Source organism: Canis aureus, chromosome 19 (genome assembly GCF_053574225.1).
Source record: "Canis aureus isolate CA01 chromosome 19, VMU_Caureus_v.1.0, whole genome shotgun sequence".
NCBI lineage: Eukaryota > Metazoa > Chordata > Mammalia > Carnivora > Canidae > Canis > Canis aureus.
Genome location: NC_135629.1, coordinates 9,695,672 through 9,718,437, shown reverse-complemented (window position 1 = coordinate 9,718,437; position 22,766 = coordinate 9,695,672). Strand labels below are relative to the sequence as shown.

At 43.8% G+C, this 22,766-nt stretch overlaps 1 protein-coding gene across 2 annotated transcripts in view; it reads right to left on the bottom strand.

The window, feature by feature from the left end:
* Window positions 1–15,814: 15,814 nt before the first annotated feature.
* The window catches only part of LHFPL4 (LHFPL tetraspan subfamily member 4), a 33,358-nt gene continuing 26,406 nt past the window's right edge, over window positions 15,815–22,766 (bottom strand). For both annotated transcript variants that reach the window (XM_077857967.1, XM_077857968.1), the window contains 2 exons: window positions 22,243–22,479; window positions 15,815–19,438 (listed from right to left, as the gene is read on the bottom strand). In XM_077857967.1, coding sequence (XP_077714093.1) covers window positions 19,338–19,438; window positions 22,243–22,479 — 338 coding nt within the window. In that variant the 3' untranslated portion in view covers window positions 15,815–19,337. The remainder of the gene's footprint in view (window positions 19,439–22,242; window positions 22,480–22,766) is intronic.

Genomic DNA, 22,766 nt, shown 5'->3' with positions numbered 1-22,766 from the left:
GCAGGTACTTCATATTGCTAGGTGCTACACTTTTGATATGGTATAAATACAGGAAGTATGCTACTGCAATGTGTACTATATATATATACATACATACATATATGTGTATATATATATATATATATATATATATATATATGACTTTACAGTTTACCAGGCTTTTCTATTCATGTCATTCTATCTTATTCATGCTTAATGTGTAAGGTAGGTATTAGACCATTGTACAGGTTTTTGTTTTTGTTTTTAAGATTTTATTTATTTACTCATGAGAGACCCAGAGAGAGAGAGGCAGAGACACAGGCAGAGGGAGAAGCAGGCTCCAACAGAGAGCCCAACATGGGACTCGATCCCAGGACTCCAGGATCACGCCCTGAGCCAGAAGGCAGACGCTTAACCGCTGAGCCACCCAGGCGTCCCATTACAGGGGTTTTTAAATGAATTTCAGAGGATACAGCTTATCCAAGATTTCTCTCTTCTGAATGGCAGACGGGAATTGGACAGCCTTGGAAATTTTTCCATTTTCCTAGGAAACAGAGACAACTAGAGATTCTGTGACTGACTAGAACTAAAAGTTTCACTTAACTAGCTGAAAAAGTATATCATGCCCTTTCCTATGTTAAAAACAGCAGCCTGGCCTTTTTGGTATCAGTTTGATGGTGCAGGATTCTGTTTAATAACAGATCACCCTGAAGAAAATAAAACCCATGATTGTCCAAATGGAGTAGGCCATTTGCTTTGAAACTATGCTGATTATCAATTCATCAATCAAAGCTGGGGCAGCCACCATACCTATATATATAAGCTCAGAGAGAAAGGAGTTTGCCAAGATTCTTAATATCCTCTGTGCTAAAGATTGATAAAGAGAACAACTTGGAGAAAAGCAGTTCCTGAAGGAGATAGTGTCCCCTATAACGTTTACCTCCTCCTACATTCAAAATTCAACCTGGAAAAGATTCGGAAATAATAATAATATTTCTCAAATTCCCCATAAGAACACACAGAGCAGTCATGATAGCAAAACAAAACCTTGGACAACTTAAAAACATTGGTCCCTGATTGCTTCAGTCGGTGGAGTATGTGATTTCGTCTTGGGGTCATGAAATGAAACCCCACATTAAGCAGAAAGCTTACTTTTAAATACAATTTAAACCTTGGTCAACTTACCAAAAAAAAATTAGTAATCCCTGTGAACCCTGAAACAGGGTGGGTAGAAATAAAATGCCAATAGTCACAATACCTGCATGGTATCCCTTTCTGTTTCAGAGGAAGCAGTGGAGCATCGATTGATCCCAGAACTCTAAAACAAATACTCACTTAGAAGTTGAGCCTGCCAGTTTGAGAACAACAGCCAAAACTGTTCTATAGAGGATGCTTGGTTGAGTCTGAAGGGACTGGAGCAGTTAGTTCAAGAAAATTTTTATCAGCAGAGTACCCAGGACAAAGGTGCACGCTGAAAAAGAACTCTTAATATGATCCTAATTGAGTAGGCAATCAAAATAGAAGAGATGTTGGGGGTGGGAGGGAGGCACATTAAATGAAGTGTTTGGAATAAGAGGTAAACTCGTATTGATGTATTTCTTTTTCCTCTAGGAACAATATAATGATTGTTAAATAACTTCCCTTCGTCTTTAACTCCTGAAACAGTTGGTCATAAAGTTCTGAGCACATTTGGTGCTAAATTTAAACAGCCCTTGTTTGCACAGTCCACGTTTTAACATTTACTCATTAGTACTGAAAAACCTTCAAAGTAGAAAGACTCAAATCATGCCTTGTCTCTAAAAGGGCAGAAAAATTAAGCCCTATAAATATGAATAACAAAAAGAGGATCAAAGTCAAATCGCAGTTATAAGAAAGTAAGGAGCAGAATATTCCCATGCATAATAAAAGCATGCTAAAGGCATGTAGATAAACATTTTAAGAAGTGAGAAATAGCTCCAAAAACCAGAAATGGAAGGGAACTTTGTCAGCTTGGTAAGGAACAGCTACACGAATTCTATACCTAACATCATACCTAATGGTGAGAAACTAGAAGCTTTCCCATTAAAATTGAGAAGGGGGTGTGCTGTTAAAAAATCATGAAAAAGGCAAAGGGGACTTTGTTCACAGATGACATAATTGTCTTGTAGAAAATCTGAAAAAATCAACACAAACTAATAAGCATTTATAGCAAGGTTGCAGAGTGCAAGATTAATATACTAATGTTAGTTGCTTTCCTGTGTACCACTAAAATTCCAATTAAAATTAAGTTAAAATACAACAACAGGGATGCCTGGGTGGCTCAGCAGTCGAGCATCTGCCTTCATCTCAGTGTATATTCCAGGGTCCAGGATTGAGTCCCACATCAGGCTCCCCACAGGGAGCCTGCTTCTCCCTCAGCCTCTGTTCTCTGCCTCTCTTTTGTGTAATAAATAAATAAAATCTTTTAAAAAATAAAATAGAACAACATTTATATTAACACCAATAAAAATTATTTTAAAAGATATAAATCTTAACGAAATATTTGCAAGACCTATATGGGGAGAACTACAAAACTGATGAAAGAAATCCAAGGAAAACTAGAGATATCCCATGGTTCTGAATAGAAAGAGTCCGTATCAGGATGTCTGATCTTAACTGATATATAGATTCAGAGTCCCAGCAAGTTATTTTGTGGATATCAACAAATGGAGAGGCAAATGACCTCAAATAACCAATACAATACTGAAGAGAAGAACAAAGTCAGAGGACTAACACTACCTGACTTCAAAACTTAAAGCCACAGTAATTAAGACTGTGGTATTGGAAAAAAAAAAAAAAAAAAAGACTGTGGTATTGGGATAAGAATAGGCAGATAGATTGATGGAATAGACTGAGAGTACCCAGGAGTATATCTACACTAATAGAGTCGACTGATATTTGACAAATGAGCGGAGGCAATACAATGAAGAAAAGATAGTCTTTTCAACAAATGTTGGAACAACTGGACATCCACATGCAAAGTAATCTAGACATAGCCTTTATATTCTTCATAAAAGCTAACTCAAAATGATCACAATGTAAAATGAAAACTATTAAATAACTAGAGAAAATCTAGAAAACTTTGGGTTTGGCAATGGCTTTTTAGAGAAAACCCCAAAGCCTCCATCCATGAAAAAAATAGTTGGTAATCTGGGCTTGATTAAAATTAATTTTTGCTCTGCAAAAGTTATTGTCAAGAGAATGGAAAGACAAATCAGACTGGAAGAAAATATTTGCAAAGGATACATCTGATAAAGGAGTGTTGTCCAAAATATACAAAGAACTCTTAAAAGTGAAACAATTAACAACCTAAAGCAATCTACAAATTCAGTGTTATCTTTATCAAAATCCCAGTGGCATTTTTCACAAAAATGAATGATCCTAAAATGTGTATGGAGTCCCAAAGAGCCTGAATAGCCAACGAAGAAAAAGGCTGACACAGTGCTTTCGGATTTTAAACTCTACTACAAAGCTATAGTAATCGAAACAGCATGGTATTGGCAAAAAACAGTTGCATAGATCAGAACAGAATAGAGAGCCCAGAAATAAATCCACACATAGATCAATTTACAACAGAGGAGCCAAAAATATACAATGGGGAAAAGATAGTCTCAATAAACGCTGTTGGGAAAACTGGACAACCACATGCAAAAGAATAAAATTGGACCACTGGCTTACACCATACACAAAAATTAACTCAAAATGGATTAGAGACTTGAACGTGTAAGACCTGAAACTATAAAACTAGAAGAAAACAGGGATGGGGGTAATTGGGTGATGGTCATTAAAGAGGGCACATGATATCCTGAGCACTGGGTGTTACAACTAATAAATTATTGAACACTACATCTGAAACTAATGATACACTGGATGTTGGCTATGAATTTAATGAAGATTTTTAAAAATGAAAACAAAGGCAAGGAGCTTCTTGACACAGGTCTTGGCAACGATTTTTTTTGGATTTGACAGCAGAAGCAGCAAAGGCAAGAATAAAGTGAGACTACAAACTAAAAAGTTTACGCATAGCAAGGGAAACTATCAACAGGATGAAAAGGCAACCGATAGAATGAGAGGAAATGTATTTTGCAAATCATATATCTGATAAGTGTTGATAACCAAAATACATAAAAACTCCTACAACTCACTAAATCTAGTTCAAAAATGGGCAGAGATTGAATAGACATTTTCCAAAGAAGAGAGACCTGTGGCCCTCAGGTATGTGAAAAGGTGCTCAATATCACTAAACCATTAAGTGCAAATCAGAACCACAATGAAATATCGTCTCACAGTGTTGGAATGGCTATTTAAAACAAGAAAGAACCAGTGTTGGTGAAGATGTGCAGAAAAGGGAACATTTATACTCTGTTAGGGGGAATGTAAATTGGTGCAGCCATTGTGGGAAACAGTATGGAGATGCCTCAAAAAATTAAAAATAGAAATATATGCTCCACCATTCCACTTCTGGTTATTATCTGAAGGAAATGAAAACACTAACTTAAAGAGATGTGTGCACCAAGTAAGTATTCATAGCATTACTTAACAGTAGCCAAGATGTAGAAGCAACCTAAGTCTCCAGTCATGGATAGATGGATAAAGAAAGTGTGTGTGTGTGTGTATTTACACACAGTGGAATATTATTTGACCATAAACAATGAATCTTGCTATTTGTGACAACACAGATGGAGCTTGAGGGCATTATGCTACATCATATCCGAGAAAGAGAAATACCATATAATCTCACAGGTGGAATCTTAAAAAAAAAAAAAAAAAAAAAAAAACTCATGGATATAGAGAATAGCTTGGTGGTTGCCAGGGATGAGAGAGAGGTAAAATGGGTGAAAGTGAGCAAAAGGTCACATTTTCAGTTACAAAAAAAGACCTAGGGGTGTAATGTACAGCATGGTGACTATAGTTAGTATTGTAGTGTATATTTGCAAGTTGCTGAAGGAGATGTGTCCTCATCACACAAAAATTTTGTAACTGGTGATGGAAGTTAACTAGACAACTGCTAATTTTACAGTGCAGTTGACAGTTGACAACATGAGTTTGAGCTTTGCACATCCACTTCTACATGGATTTTTTTCAATAAACATTGGGGAAAATTTGGAGATTTTGAATTTGAAAAATTTGCAGACAAACCACATAGGTAGAAATACAAAAAAATATTGCGAGAATATAGTATATAATACATATAAAATATGTGTTCATTGTTCATGTCTCTAAGGCTGTTAGTAGTTAATTTTTTGGGGAGTCAAAAGTTATACATGGGTTTTGAGCTACACAAGGGTCAGTATGCCTAACCCATGTGTTTTCCAAGGGTCAACTATATATACATCTGTTTAATCATGTTGTACACCTGTAACTTATAAGTTACATTTGCTATATCTTAGTTTTTAAAATCAGACTTAGGGAGGGCAGCCTGGGTGGCTCAATGGTTTAGCACCGCCTTCAGCCCAGGGTGTGATCCTGGGGACCTGAGATTGAGTCCTACATTGGGCTCCCTGCATGGAGCCAGCTTCTCCCTCTGCCTGTGTCTCTGTCTCTGTTTCTGTCTCTGTCTCTCTCTCTCTCATGAATAAATAAAATCTTTAAAAATAAATAAATAAATAAATAAATAAATAAATAAATAAATAAATAAAATCTTTTAAAAAATAAACCTTTTTTTAAAAGATGTATTTATTTGAGAGAGAGAGGGAGAGTTCACATATGAGAGTGGGGAGGGGCACAGGGAGAGGGAGAAAGAATCCCAAGCAGACTCCCAGCAGAGCTGGACATGAAGCACTATCTCATGACCTGAGATCAGCACCTGAGCCAAAACCAAGAGTCAGATGCTTAACTGAGTGCACCACCCAGGAGTCCCTCTATTTACACCTTTTATGTCTGCCAATATAACTATAATTCCCTTAAGATCTGGATCTCACTATGTTTATTCTCTGCAAGGCTAGCATACAGGATGCTTTAGTTCTTTGAAAAATTGATAGGAGGGACATGAGAGAAAGAAAAGGAGAGTTAAAGACCTTTTGGATGGGGCACCTGGGTGGCTCAGTAGGTTAAGTGTCTGTCTTCAGCTCATGATCTCGGAGTCCTGGGATGGAGCCCTGAGTCAGGCTTCTGGAAGCTTCTTGCTCAGCAGGGAGTCTGCTCTCTCTCCCTCTCTGCCCCACCCCACTACTCATATTCTCTCTCTCTCTCTCTCTCTCATCAATCAATCTTATGGGGAAAAAAAAACTTGGAAAAATTAACAGATTTTCCTAATTTCCCAGAAGATCCAACAAAACTGAGCATTTTAATAAGGAGTCAATATCCAAAATATAAAGAACTCATACAACTCAATAGCCAGCAAACAAACTATAACATATAAGTGAGAATCATATTATATATTTGTCTTATTTCACTTAACACATACCTTCAAGTTTCATCTATGTTGTATATGACAATATTTTATTTTTTTTAAGTACAAGGAAAATTTCTACCTAAAGAAACTTACAAAACAAATGGTAGCGAGAAGTAGCAGTGTTTAATTTACTAATAAAAAAATTTAACAAATTAATCAGGCACGTTGGTTTTTAAAGGCTCTACATCAAATATACATACATTTTAAGATTCATTGGTATTGATACACAGCAATTGGCATATTGTAGAGCTCTTCAGACAAAGCTTTATTTGTGGTTATCAGCAGAATGCTTCCCTATAATATCCTTGGCAAAGAAAAGAAATACCTGCTTAAAAAACAGGCCAAAGAGGGGCACCTGGGTGGCTCAGTCGGTTAAGCGTACAACTCTTGATCTCAACTCAGGTCTTGATCTCAGGGTGGTAAATTCAAGCCCCACCATGCAAGCATGGAGCCTACTTAAAAACTAAAAATAGGTCAAAGATCTGAATAGACATTTTTTTTAAAGATTTTATTTATTTATTCATGAGAGACACAGAGAGGGAGGCAGAGACATAGAGGAAGAAGCAGGTTCCTCACAGGGAGCCCAATGCAGGATTCCATCTCCGGACCAGAATCATGCCCTGAGCCAAACAAAGGCAAACACTCAACTGCTGAGCCACCCAGGCATCCCTGAATAGACATTTCAAATACAGATGGCAATAATTATGTGAAAAGATGCTCAACAATATATGTCATTAGGGAATTGCAAGTTAAAACAATAATGAGATGTCACTGTGTACCTATTGGAATGGCCAAAATCCAAAACACTGACACCACCACATGCTAATGAGTATGCAAAGCAACAGGAACCTTCATTTATTGCCGGTGGGAATGCAAAATAATACAACCACTTTTGGAAAGATAGTTTGGCAGTTTCTTACAAAACTAAACATACTCTTTTTTTCTTTTAAGATTTTATGTGTTTACTCATGAGAGACAGAGAGAGTGGCAGAGACATAGGCAGAGGGTGAAGTCGGCTCCCCACAAGGAGCCCAATGCAGGACCCGATCCCAGGACCCCGGGACCACAACCTGAGCCAAAGGCAGACACTCAACCACTGAGCCACCCAGGTGCCCCCAAAACTAAACATACTCTTAACCATATGATCAAGTAGTCACACTTCTTGTTATTTACCCAAAGGAGTTGAAAAGGTCCACACAAAAACCTGCGCATGGATATTTACCGCAGCTTTATTGATAATTGCCAAAATTTGGAAGCAATCAGATGTCCTTCAGTAGGTGAATGGATAAAAAAATTGATGTATCCATAAAATTGATTGTTATTCAGCACTAAAGAATGACATGATCTATTAGTCTTTCATGGGGAACCTTTAATGCATATTACTAGCGGTGAAAGAAGCTATTCTGAATAAGCTGATAGTGTATGATGCAAGTTATCTGACATCGTAGAAAATGCAAAACTGTGGGGACAGTAAAAACATTAAAGGTGGTGGGGAGAGAGGAATGAGTGGGTGAACACAGGGTTTTTAGGGTGGTAAAACTATTTTGTATGATATTGCAGTGGTAGATCCCTCATTCAGCATTTGTCCAAAACCACAGAATGTATAACACCAAGAGTGAACCCTAATGTAAACTATGGACTTGGGCAATAATGATGGGTCATTGTGGATCTATCAGTTCTAACAAATGTACCATTCTGATGGGGGATGTTCATGACATGAGAGGATATGCATGTGTAGGCGCAGCGAGAATATGGGAATCATTATACCTTCTCAATTTTGCTGTGAGCCTAACACCACTTTTAAAAGTAGTATTTAAAAAGTGACAATTAGGGGCAGCCCAGGTGGCTCAGCGGTTTAGCGCCTGCCTTCAGCCCAGGGTCTGATCCTGGGGACCTGGGATCAGGTCCCACATCTGGCTCCCTACATGGAGCCTGCTTCTCCCTCTGCCTGTGTCTGTGTGTGTGTGTGTGTGTCTCATGAATAAATAAATAAAATCTTAAAAAAATAAAAAATAAAAAGTGACAATTATAAAAGGCCAAAAAAACATGTATATAATAGGAGTTCCCAAAGACAGATAAGAGAACAGAACAGATGCCAAAAGTTATAATTTAAGAAAACTTTATTGGAATATTTTAAACAAATTGGAAGAGCATATTGCATACCAAGAACCCAGAATGACCAAAATCAAGAACTTCTAGTAAAATTGTTGGAGAAAGGGAAAAAAATCTTGGATGTCCAGGCTCCCCAGAAAGTTACTTAAATGGAAAGAAAATTTAGCTATATCATTATTTCAGGGTTTTGGAAAGCAACAATTTATGACAAAAGAAAACAAAATATTTAAGAGACTGTGAGCCATGAGTTTCATACCAACTAACTGACTTTCAAGTATATAACAAGAACTTGGGCAATTTTATTTTTGTTAGCTCTTAGGTATCTATTAGAAACTGAGTTCAGACAACCAAACTTTCTTGAGAAACATCAATAGAAAATTTGGAGTGAGTTAATAATATACAGTTAACTATATGTAGAACTAAGAAATATAAAGAGAGCATGTAAAATGATTTTTGTGGGGTGCCTGGCTGCCTCAATCAGTGGAGCTTGTGACTTTTGATCTCAGGGCTGTGAGTTCAAGCCCCATATTTGGTGTAGAGGTTACTTAAAATCTGAAATAGGGCAGCCCGGGTGGTTCAGCGATTTAGCACCACCTTTGGCCCAGGGCGTGATCCTTGAGACCTGGGATCGAGTCCCACTTCGGGCTCCCTACATGGAGCCTGCTTCTCCCTCTGCCTGTGTCTCTGCCTCAATCTCTCTCTCTCTCTCTCTCTCTCTGTCTCATGAATAAATAAATAAAATCTTAAAAATAATAATAAAATAGGGATCCCTGGGTGGCGCAGCGGTTTGGCGCCTACCTTCGGCCTAGGGCGCGATCCTGGAGACCCGGGATCAAATCCCACATCGGGCTCCCGGTGCATGGAGCCTGCTTCTCCCTCTGCCTGTGTCTCTGCCTCTCTCTCTCTCTCTCTCTCTGTGACTATCATAAATAAGTAAAAATTAAAAATAATAATAATAATAATAATAATAAAATAAAATCTTTGAAATATAATAAAATCGGAATGCCTGGGTGTCTCAGCGGTTGAACCTCTGCCTTTGGCTCAGGATGTGATCCCGGAGTTCTGGGATCGAGTCCCACATCAGGCTCCCTCCATGGAGCCTGCTTCTCCCTCTGCCTAAGTTTCTGTGTCTCTTGTGAATAAATAAATAAAATCTTTAAAAATAATAATAAAATTATTTATGTAACTTAGGCAAGATATATATAGTACAACAAAGTAAAACAAGCTAAAAAGAATATATTTTTAGTGATCATACTGGGGGCAGTGTATCTGAGGACTTTAATGTGGGACAAATCAAATGATATCTTTGACAGGATTCTCAGTATAGGGGGGAAAAGAGTTTTAGATGTTAAGCCAAAGCCTTCTATTTATCAGTATTAAATCATGAGGTATTTTATCATGGATGGATGGATGGATGGACACAAATAGATTCCATAGATAGATCATATATACACATATAAGCTTCATGTGTCCCTGTCTTAGCTCTGTCAACAGGAAGAGCTTGGAGATAGAGCTTCTTAGAAAAATGGTTGATTTTGGTCTGAGGAAAGACATATACAAGATTAGTCTAGAACATCCTGTCATACCAGAGAGCAAGGACACCATCAAAGATAATTAGGTTTAAAAGATTCACACCAAATTAAAGAGGCTTCTGCTGACCAACACTGGAACATTTTAACCATTAATTAGGATAATAAATGTAACAAAAAAAATACGTATGTTTAAATCCATGAGTTCATAATAGTACCAAAACATAATTGTTCATCTTAGGAAAATGTTAGGTAACAAGCTCTATTTTTGAAAACTGTTAAAGAAGAAGACCAGCATTTTTCTTGCCTTTCCTATACAAGTTGTACAACTGGCTAACTAGATAGTAAATGTGGGTGTTTCAAGAAGTGTTCTCACAAATAACTGAAGACAGAGTGATAGAATTGGAATATCACTGTTTTGCAACTCCTAATGACAAAAACAATTAGACATCATGTATCTCATGATGAAAAAGCCAGGAACTATGAAATATTCATTAAAATGTGCAACACACACAACTGAATGTAAATAAGCATCTAGATCCAAATACCTATTTGCTGGAAATACAGAGAATAGAGAAATTTGTTCAACTACACCACGGCATGAAGCCAGCAAAATTCCAGCTGTGGAACACTACATAACAAATGGTCCACTTTCTTCAACAAATTACAAGGAGGAACAAAAAGAAGTGAAGTAGGAAAAGACACAAAGTCAGGACTGCCTGGGTAGCTCAGGCCGTTCAGTGTCTGACTTCATCTCCGGTCATGATCCCAGGGTCCTGGGATGGAGCCCCACACGGCACTCCCTGCTCAGTGGGGAGCCTGCTTCTCCCTCTGCCGCTCCCCCTGCTTGTGCTCTCACGCTCTCTCTTTCTGTCAAATGAAATCTTAAGTTAAAAAAAAGATGCTTACTCAATTAAAAATAATAATAATAAAAGTTGGGAAGTGATTACCATCAAAGTCACAGTAATGGTTTCTCTTAGGAAAGAAGGGGATAGTGTTGGTAAGTACATGAAAAGTCTGGGATGACTAGCAAGAGTCTGTCCCTATGGTAATGTAGGGTATTTTACAATATTTCACCTACCTGACCAGTCTTGTCTCCTGCTTCACCAAGAAAATGGATACCATCAAGCAAGAGTTCCCTAAACCTGTACATTTCATCTAACAAAACAAGAACCAGAATCTTAGCCTCTCTAAACAGGCAAACAACCCTCCACTAACTAGCCTGTGATCATTTGAGCCCAGGGCCTATGTCTAGTACCAGACCAAAACAGGCATTCAGTAAAGTGTTTTTCTGAATGAGTAAATGAATTTGAAGAAGCCTCCAGTGCACTCAGGTTGGATTCCTGTACCTGCTTTGGCACCTGAGCCTTCCAGCACCTCTAGAGCTGGTGCCAGCAGCTGGGATCACTGAGCCTTTCGCTGTGCCTAGGTGGACTTGAAAGGGGTTTCAGGGCAGCCCGGGTGGCTCAGTGGTTTAGTGCTGCCTTCAGCCCAGGATGTGATCCTGGAGACCCAGGATCGAGTCCCACGTCCGGCTCTCTGCATGGAGCCTGCTTCTTGCTCTGCCTGTGTCTCTGCCTCTCTCTCTGTGTCTCTCATGAATAAATAAAATCTTTTTTAAAAATTAAAAAAAATAAATCCTTATATTAAAAAAAGAAGAAAAGAAAGAAAAAAGAAAAAGAAGAAAGAAAGAAAAAGAAGAAAGAAAGAAAAAGAAAGAAAGAAGAAAGAAAGAAAGAAAGAAAGAAAAGAAAGAAAGAAAGAAAGAAAGAAAGAAGAAAGAAAGAAAGAAGAAAAAGAAAGAAGAAAGGGGTTTCAAACCAGAGCTCCATTTGAAGTTCTGAGTCACGAATTCTACCAAACTTCGCACTCTTATTGTGCTTTGTCATTTCCCAAAATGAGAGTTCTCGGTCATCTCTGCTGTTGGTGCTCTTGACCCGTACGATGTAGTTTTTCCTCTGTTCTGTCCTAACCTTTCTGCTCTGCTCTCTGGACACTTCTTTCCTTTGATAGACAAGCCCTTACTGAAATATGGACATAAGGTTCTCTCCTTAGGATACCTCCTTTGCAAGCCCCTTTAAGTGGAGACTGCTCTTTCTCACATCCTTTTGCCTAAAGATTCTCCCCACAATGTTCTCAAATCAATTGTGTCCCTCATAAAAATTCCTGCTGCACTGGTACACACATCTGATTATTATGCTTGTAGCTTTTCCCATGCAGTCCTGTTTTAGCCTCCCCACCACTCTTTGGTTCTTGGACAACTTTGGCTCATCTGCACCCCAGTTTCTGCCATTATGCTCACCATTTAGGTGGACAACCTATTCCTTGCCTCACATCTCAAAGCCATCTTTATTAGAATATTCAGGTCAAACATCCAGCTTTCTAACCACTGTTTCCTCTTCTTCCAGCTCTGTCACATAAACTTCACTCCCTTATTTTCTCTATCTGTCCCACTGCTGGCTCTTTTTCTGTAAGCAACCTGGATGTCATGGCAGGAGTGAAACACTTGCAGGACACTGCTTACCTGGCACCTACTTATCACTCCACAATCTGCCTTCTCTGTGCCTGCCCGCCTTCCAGTCAATTGATACCTCCACAAACTCATGGTCACACATCAATCTTTTGGTCCTTTGAAAGCTCATGTTAGTAACTGTTCCAAACTTTTGCCACTTCTTGAGCCCCCTGCTCATTCCCTTCTCTCAGTGGACAGTCTTGTCTCCTGCTTCATCAAGAAAACGGATACCATCAAGCAAGAGTTCCCTAAACTTTGCACTTCTCTCTACCCCAAAAAAAGGCCTTCTCACCTCTTCTTAGTCATTCTCTTTTTATCTTTATTTCTGTTTTTTTTTTTTTTTAAGATTTTATTCATTCATGAGAGAAAGAGAGAGAGAGGCAGAGATACAGGCAGAGGGAGAAGCAGGCTCCATGCAAGGAGCCCGACATGGGACTCGATCCCGGGTCTCCAGGATCATGACCTGGGCTGAAGGCAGCGCCAAACCACTCTGCCACCAGGGCTGCCCTCTTTATTTCTGTTTTTAAAAAATATTTATTTTAGAGAGAATGGGGGTGGCGGGCAGAGGGAGAGAGAGAATCCAAAGGTGACTCAATGCTAAGTGTAGAGCCTGATGCAGGGCTCGATCTTACAACCCTGAGATCATGACCTGAGCCAAAATCAAGAGTCAGACACCTAACCACTGAGCCACCAGCATGCCCCATTATCTCTCCAGCTTTTTTTTTTTTTAAAGATTTTATCTATTTATTCATAGAAACACAGAGAGAGAATGAGAGGCAGAGACACAGGCAGAGGGAGAAGCAGGCTCCATGCAGAGAGCCTGATGTGGGACTCGATCCAGGATCCCCAGGATCACACCCTGGGCTGTGGGCAGCGCCAAACCGCTGCGCCACCGGGGCTGCCCTCTCTCCAGCTTTAAAACTCTTACTGGCGATGATCTATAAACATTTGGAACTCTTTCATTTAAAGAAAGAGATTCTACATCCTCAAATTCAACAATGGCCTTCTTGCTTCCACATCCAATGGGCACATTTTTTCAGTCCCTAATTCTGAACTAATTTGCTCCAGCTGACCTTTCTCTTGAATTCTAGATCCTATATTTCCATAACACATTTTCATGTTTTTTTCTCCAAACACAGCTCTGACTTCTCCATTATCCTCTCCTTTTGGACCTACATTTCTCTGACCTTTACATGTTGCTGTTTTCCAGCATTCACGCCATAGCTCTGTGTTCTTCACACAATACAGTCACCCTGAGCAAACTCATCTGTGGTTCACATTTTGACCATTACCTATATGCTCATGTTTCTGGCCCAGATCTTTCTCTTGAGCTCCCAAATCTATCTAATTCAACTGACTACTGGACAACTCCACCATGATGTCCTACATGCTTTTTTCCCCCCTTTTTCTATTGATTTTTTAATCTCTACACTCAACATGGAGCTTGAACTCCCAACCTCAATATCAGAAGTTGCACACTCAACCAGTAGCCAGCCAGGCGCCTCCCATTTGCTTCTTAAACTTAACAAGTCTCCAACTGAACTGATTGATCATCTTGTTCCCCTGCTATCCTGACAAATCTTTCTTGTCTCCCAAGCAAAAAACATACACATTCTCCTTGGTGCCACTCTCTTACCCCACAGCCAATCAGCTACCAAGTGTAAATTGTACTTCCTTTTTTTTTTTTTTTAAGATTTTATTTGCTTATTCATGAGAGAGAGAGAGAGAGAGGCAGAGACACAAGCAGAGGGAGAAGATTCGAAGCATCGAAGCACAAGCATTGAAGTGGGACTTGATCCCGGGACTGCGGGATCACACCCTGACCTGCAGGCAAATGCTCAACCGCTAAGCCACCCAGGCGTCCCTCAGTTGTAGTTGTACTTCCTAAATAATGAATTTCTCACCTCTCTCAGACCTATTGCCACCACCTTGTTTCAGGCCAGACTAACTCTTTAATTAAAATTGTCCTCCACCTCAGCTCCGTAACAGCGCAATGAGAGTGATCTTCCTGAAATGCAAATCTAATCGTGCTGCTCTCCTGATAAAATCATCCCATGGCTCCCTATTGCTCTGAACATCCAGATTTCTGTTCACGGCTCCCCAGCTTTTTCATCATCTGACTTTGCCTGTCTCCAGACTAATCTCTGACCCTCCGTGCCTCGCACCTTATAGTTCAGCGTTGCTAAACGGCTTTTAGTTCTCTTCATGTAGCATTCTGTTTCTTACCCTGCTCTTTCCTTAACCTGCCTTCTCTCATGAATGGCTTTCCTGACCCTTGCCTGCCAACTTCTACACACCCTACAGTAAAACGGTCTTCTGCTCTACCCACCCCACCAAAAGCCAGGTAAGGTGTCCCTACCCAGGGTGCCCACAATACCCTGCACCCGGCACATTTTACATTATTTTTACATGTTCATTTCCTTAGCCAGATTGACCTTTATTTTTTTCAGATTGACCTTTAATACCTTTAATACAAGAATGTTTTTGTTCTTTTAAGTGTTTAGTCTATACCAAGTGCTCAAAACGTATTGAATGAAGACTCATTTCCAAGTGCAGACATGATAATCAATCCAGCTACCATATGGGACACGTTACTATGTGCCAGATGCTGTCAAGCAATCTGCATTCCCTCCTTTGTTTCTTACAATTCCCTGAGATCACTATCATCAATTGCATTTATTTAATGGGGATTTAGAAGTGAAAGGACTTGTCCAGGCCTCACATGCAGAAAAGGGTGGACCCTTGTTTGTTCTAGTTAGAGTCCAAAGTCAAGCCTGTTCAATTAATCAGCAGTGTGTAGACCGCTCGCTGCCTGTTCCATCTATTCTCTCCCATCTCCTTGGTTTTTCTGGGAAGGTTTATCTGAACCTCAAGTTTATCTGGGGTGGCAATGTGCCCCATTGAAAGATTACATTTTAGCTAGGTATGCAATGTGACCCAGTCCTATAGGATTTCCAGAAGTCTCCGTCAAATGCAATGTGGACCAAGTGACTAGAACTCCAGCAGGCATCTTGGGCCGTGCAGTGTCCTTGAGACTGGAAGCCAGGGTTGAAATTGGCAGTGCAGAAAGATAGAAGCCTGGGTTCCTGATAATGCTGTGGGCCATATCGGTCATGGTCTGGCTACCTCCAGACTTAATATGAAAGGAAAATAGACTCTTGTTAAGCCACCGTGGTAGCTCTGTTAATATGCAGCCAAACCTGATGCCAATGGTAGACTCTCAACCCTCTTTGTCCCCGTGGGGTCAACTCAGAGAAGAAGCAGCCAGCATAGGTGATATAAAGTGTTTCTTTATTTGAACATCATTCCACCTGCACTGAAGCTCAAATCCAGCAGCAGCAGAAGGGGTCAGGACCAAAATAAATGTTACCAAACTGGACGATGAACAGCGAGGACACATTCAGACAGAACTTACTAATGGGGTGTAGACGACACCAAGCTATCCTAACGACACACAGCACAGGCCCCTGAGGTCTGCTGGTCAGAGCTCTGGGAAGGACTGTCCCCCTTGTTCCCTTCTCAGGAAACTCCAGGCCCACCCGAAGGCTAGCCCTGAGCCAGGCAGGGACCTGCGTAAGTTTCTTGTGCTGGGAAGGTCCCAGCTTCTCCAAAGAGAGGGTTCCCTTGTCTCAATCACACTGGAAGTTGGAGAAGGCTGATTCCCCTGCTGTGTTCAAGCAGAATCTCAAGGAGGCCAAGGGATTTCCCTGCAGCCTCATCTGAAATCTCTCAGCTTAGCCAGTCCAGGCCTGAAAAGGATTAATCCTAATCATGGTCCTTACCCCCTCAGGAAAACAGTGTTTTCCTTAATGGGTAACTGGTTCCCAAACATGAAAGTTTTCATATCTTACAGGCCCAGGACTTGACCAACCAGCGCTCTCAACCATCTCTATGTTGTGGCTGCTTCGGCCTCTCCTGAAAGTCCCCAGACGAGAGCAGAAACCACCTGTTAGTGCCAGGCCCTTCTGATCCAGTCACAACTGGACTGCTCAAAGCTCAGCTTCTTTCGAGAACCAAGAGTCCTAGAGGCCATACTGAGGTGGGAACAGGTGATCTCTGCATCTGTCTCCTCCCAAAGGCAAAAGCCAAATTGCCGGGGTTGGCTAAGGCAAACCACAAACCTCACCTTGTCCACGACGACGGCTTCCTTGCCCCCAGAGAGCCATCAGAGTCACAAGGTGGTGGCACGTCAGCCTCATGTGGGGCCCCTACCTGAAACATCTGTTTCTGGCTCTGCTCCCGCCTCTGCTGAAGCTTCAGGACAGGGCTATGGTTTGGTGCTCGCTCCAGCCTCCCTTCCTCCCCGGTGTTCTCCCGGCAGGCACTCCTTCAGCCGGCCCAACCCGGCTCTTCTAACCACACTCCCGGGTTCACCTTGGAGCTGGCCCTTCCTTGGCAAAGGCAACAACTGGCTGGTGCATGGCGATGGGTGGAGGCACTCAGGACCCCCTCAAAGGGGCTAACCTCCCTCTTCCCTCCCACTAACCCGCACTCTAGTGGCACCCCTACCCCAAAGGGGTGGGCAGTGGCCTGGGCCTCTGAGGGGTGGCTCTGACCTCCCCCCAGCACAGGGCTCTGGTGCCACCCACCCCTGCAGCAGGGCATCCATCCCTCAGTGTCCTGCTCCTCTGCCCAATGCAGCTCCCCTGAACCCCAGTCTGCCATCCACAGCTCACCCCTACATTTGCCTCCCTTCCCTGTCCCTATTCCTTTCATCTTCCCAGCCACCTTCCTCTCCCACCCCAGGCTCTCTGCATCACGGTCCCTTCTCCTCTCCTCTCTGCCTTTCTCCACCCTCTTCCCTCTCCACTCATTCTCACTCTCTCCACCTCAGGCTTCTCCCCCTTCCCAACCACTGGCTCCCTCCCACCCCCCACCACCCCTGCCCCCCTACAGCCTCCCGACACTGGGCTTTGGTTTGGATCTTTGAGGAACTCACTTCTGTCCCCTGCCTCCAAAGAGGCTCCCCCGACCCTCCCATTCAGCACAACCCAGCCCTGCAGGTAGAGCCCTGGGGAGGCGAGGGGAGCACTGGGCTGGGGCCAGAGCACCAGGGGAAAGGTGTTTGCTCAAGGGGAGGGAGGGTCAGGACTTAGTGAGTTCCAGGTTTCAAGAATCCTACCAGGACCCAGCATCTGATTCCAGTTAGGGTCTGGATGGGGGTCTCACGCAGAGGATTTCTAGGGTCTGTCTTGGAAACCCTCTCAGGTCCAAGTCCTATGGAAATGAACACAAGATTGGCAAATACATGGCACTCGCTGCTTTTCTCCCCTCCTTTGGCTGAGACCCACACAGGAAATGATGACAACAAGCTTCCCCATTGGACCTGCAGAGGCCTCACGCTCCTGTTACACAGTGGATCACCACTTCCCCCCGGTACTTGAAGACACAAGCAGGCACACTAGATGAAGCCAACATGCCGCCTGAACCGGGGGCTGGAAGGGGCTGTCCACACCCCAGGCCAGATGGCCCTACCACCAGGTCCACCAGGCAGTGAGGGGAGTTCAGAAACACCTGGAGTCTCCTCCATTTGCTCCCAGCCAAGGGGGAAGGAGATGCCCCCACAGTGGGAGGGGAGGGAGAAAGAAGACTCCTCTTCTGCTCTCCACCACACACACACACACACACACACACACACACACTCACGCTCACACACACACACACACACACACACTCATGCCTCAGCTCCAAGCACTGCCCATTGGGCTGCAGACCCTGGGCATAACGCAAGGCGAGAGGTGGGCAAGGAGGAGGAAGTGGAGGTGGGGATAGGGTTACAAGGCCTGGGGATGGGGGACAGGGGGTACCCTGTTCAGAGGTGACCTGCAAGTTCAAGTTATGCAGAAAAAGTATCAAAGAGGCAAGACAGTCTCTGCCCTTGGCAGATGCCCAGATTGGGGGCATGAGAAGGGGCAGAGGGGTGATGCATCCCCTAATTCCCCACTCTTAGGCCCCCCTCCCAAACCCCCAGCCCTGACAACAGGGCCAAGAAGTCTGTGCTGTACAAAACAGGCCAGGGTCAAGGGTCCAGTCACTGGTGAGACATCCCAGCAGGGAGAAGGCCAGGCCAGCCCCGGGTTGAGCCCCTTCCAGCCCCAGCTGCCATGGTCAGACGCCACCGAGACAGGAGTCAGAGCGCCTCCTCCCACTGCCTCCAGAGCCTGTCTGTCCTCAGACTCTGGGCTGCCCAGGGCCCCCGTCAGCAGCTGAAAGGGACACGCTGTGCTTTCCCCCTCAGTGCAGCTCAGACTCCTTTGGGAGAGGTGAAAACAGGCTGGCGCGGGCAGCAGAGAGGCCCCGAGGAGGCTGGTGGCGCCTGGAGCTCTGTGATGATGTGATGGAACCATCATCGGGGGTGGGGGGGAATAGTAAAGAGTCCGGTCCACCCTGGGCCAGTGTCTTGAATAAGTTTCTGCAGGAGGCAGGGACCAGAGGAGGCAAGGATGCAGCCAGGCAGGAGCCCTCCAGACTGCCAGGGCCTGGGGAACAGAAACCACAGCGCCTCTTCCCCTGGAGACTCTGCAGGGGCCCCAGGCCGGGCTAGGGAGGAAGGGAGAAGCCCAAGGGCCCAGGGCTCCAGCTCCCTTAGGTCAGTTGAGGGAGGAGCAGAATCAGGCCCTCCCCCACGCTGCATCCCAGCCCCAACCTCTTCAAAGCCTGGAGCTACAGGCAGGTAGCAGGTGAGAAGTCAGTCCTGGATGGGGTCTTCCCTCGGAGCTTGAATGAAGGGATGAGAGGGCAGGCAACGGGACAAGCTGAGGACAGGTCAAGTCCTGGGCTGTGATCTTGGCCCTCAGGGTCCCTGTGAGTGAGCGACGGGACAGGGGAGGACTCCCCATCCGGAGACATCACCCCCTGGCCGCAACACGGAGCTTACTGTAGAGCCCACAAAATCTACGAGAGAGAGAGAGAGAGAGAGAGAGAATTGGAGAAAGTCAGAGACTACCAGAGCATTGGGGCTCCCCTCGGCCACTCCTCAGGGTTGAGGAGTACAGTACAGTACAGTACAGAAATCCAGCCAGGCCTCTGGTGAGTTGGATGGTCCTGAGTACGCCATTCGAACCTTCTGAGCCTCAATTTCCTCAACTGTACAACGGGCATAAGAGCCTACTTCATAAGGTGATTCTGAGGTGTGAAAAAGTCATAAATCATTGCAGCTAAGGACTTTCCATAATGTTTAGTGCATAGTAAATCCTGGAAATGATGGCAAGTTATTTTAGTGTTTACTTTTGTCCTGGAGGTCTGGCTCAGAACTGAATTGTAAGGCTCTCACCTTGAGTTTCCAGTGAGGGATGGAGAACCTCCCAACCCCCGACACTGAAGGAAGACAAACTGGGTCTCCTTCACATCACTTTAAACACTGAGCTTGGGCACTTTGCAGAGAGAGGAGAGGGCGCTGGGTGCGCCCACCTCACACCAGTTACATTCCCAAACCCCTTCTTCACAAGGCCACATGGCTCTTAGTCATGCACTTCCAGAAGCTGCCACCAGAGGGCAGGCCCTGACCTCACAGCAACACCACAGAAGCCATGGGGTGGTCAGGGTCTCCAGGGACAGACAGGAGCCTCAGAGAAAGACAGGTGAGCAGCCCTAAAGGCTCCCCCTCGGCCACTAAAAAAGGGCCCTAAAATAGGAAGCAGGGCAGCAGCATGGAAGAGCCTGGCCTTCCAACTTGGGACCTGGGTTCAAATCCTGACTGCACTGCTTCAGTGACCTTTGCGTGAGTTACTGGACCTCCACGGACCTCACCTCTCTTATTTGTAAAATGATGGTCATGATGCCTGCCTGGGCGGGTGTCTTGAGGAGTGACAGCTTCTACTGAGTATTCACCAAGTGCCCCTAAATAGACACAGTCTTTCTTCCTCGTTGGACAGGCCTACCAGGTGGTACCGTTTCCATCACCCTCATTTGAGGAAGGACAGAAAAGTAAGGCTCCCGAAGATGAAGTCCTCAACTTGCTTCCAGCACAGTCTGCCTTCAGTCCAAGGGCTCCACCACAATACTAAATCACCTCCTGCCAGATGAGATAAAAACCCTCACTGCCATTAGCCCCATTTTATAGATGAGACTCCAAGAGAGGAATGCAATTAATGGAAAGTGCTAAATATAGACCTAGCACATGCAAATAGCTCGAGGCAGGGTGTAATTATGAAAACCACTATTCCTATTGCTCACGGCAGGGAACGCATACCCAGGCAGACGGGTGTCTGTCCACCGAAGACGGGCTAGGCCTCCCCTTGCTCTGGGGGCAGGGCGGGCCCCTGACTCAGAAGACCAACCCTCCTTTGGAGAGCGATCTGGCACTATCGTTATAATACTACGTGTGCAATTCCATTTCTGGAAACACACCAAGAAAGCACTGTGTAAAAGAAGGCATAGACAAAGATGTCCAGTGTAGCATTGTCGGTGATAGTAAAATCCTAGAAACCTCCCTTAGAGTCCCTAAAAGGAAAATAGTTAAATAGTTACAGTTCCTCCATCTGACGTAATGCTAAGCACTGGATAAAAAGGGTTCTCCATAAAAGGATAAAGAAAGATCTTTAAGACATGCTTTAGGGTTGGGTACAAAAAGCAACCTTACAAGGGATTTGTTTAGGATGATGCCTACTCTGTGTTATATTAGCATATGACGCTTACTGTATATTTTATAAAAGGACATATAATGTATGTACATGTATAGATGAACATTTGATAAATTAGCCCACAGTCTCTGGCCTCAGGTGTAAATTTTTTTTATGGGATTTCAATGTTACTCGATATATACAAAGTTGGTATGTAATATGCAAGGTATAAAGCATCCTGTAACACCTGTGTGGGCTCACCGAGCAAGAACTCCACCAATATTTTGGACATGCCTGCACACCCCCATCTCAAGCTCCTGGCCTCCCCTCTTTTTTTTTTTTTGGCCTTCCCTCTTCTATGCCAACCACAGATAAGCATCATCCTGTCTTCTGTATATATTGTTTCTTTTTTTTTAAATATTTTTTAAAAATTTATTTATGATAGTCAGAGAGAGAGAGAGAGAGAGAGAGAGAGGCAGAGACATAGGCAGAGGGAGAAGTAGGCTCCATGCACCGGGAGCCCAAAGTGGGATTCGATCCTGGGTCTCCAGGATCGCACCCTGGGCCAAAGGCAGGCGCCAAACCGCTGCACCACCCAGGGATCCCTATGTATTGTTTCTTTACTCAAAAAAAAAAAAAAAAAAAAAGACAGTACAGCCATAAATATATTTATGATTAAACCATACATTAGTTAGCGTCTCTTGGTTTTTGATTGAGCTTCATAAAAATATCACTCTGTCATGTTCTGGAGTTTGATCCCCGCTCCCCCATTCCCCACCCCCGTCTCAATATTGTTTCCAAGATGTATCCATTCTGTTACCTATAACTGCAGTGCCTTCATTTTCAGTTATACCCTATTCCATGATATGAATATATCACTATTTATCCATCCTCCTGTCAGTGGCCATGTAGGTTGTTTTTTAGTGGTTTGCTATTTTGAAACCACTGCCAAGAGCGTTCTTAAATGTTTCTCATGAGTTTCTACTCATAGTTGAGATTGCTGGGTCCCAGGCATGCAAATGTTCGGACTTGAGCAATAACGTCAAATTGCTTTTAAGGTGGTTGGACTGTGTGCACTTTTTCCAGTTTTTGGATGACACCCCCCCCACCCTTGCCCCGCCCCGGACGTGCACTCGCCTTTGTTCTCCTGCTTGAGCTCCTCCTGCAGCAGGTCTGTTTGCCGGTTGCCCAGCACGAAGGCGAGGAAGGAGAGGATGAGGGCGTTGAGGATGCCGATGATGGCCAGGATGTACGCCCAGCGCACCGAACAGTCCCCCAGGGAATACTTCCCAGTCTTGGTCCCGCACATGTCCCGGATGGTCTCGGCGTCCCAGCCGTCGGGGAAGATCATGCAGCCCAGCACGAGGCACAGAGCTGAGGGTGCCGAGGCCGGTGCACCGCCATGGTCAGGGAGGAAGAGAGAAGGGGTTGAGTACTCCCCAGAGCCAGGGCCCCCGCAGGCCGCGCCCTCCCGCTCCTCGGCCAGTCAACCGGCCTGTTAACCGCTTCCCTGGATCTGAGCTGGCTTCTTGCCTCGGAGAGAGCAGAACTTTCCAGGGGCCCATTATGCCTCCCATCAAACAACTCCTCCGGGAAGCTTTCCTCGAAATACAAGAAAAGAGCAATCCATGATCACCTCTCTCAGCTCCCTTTAGCAAACT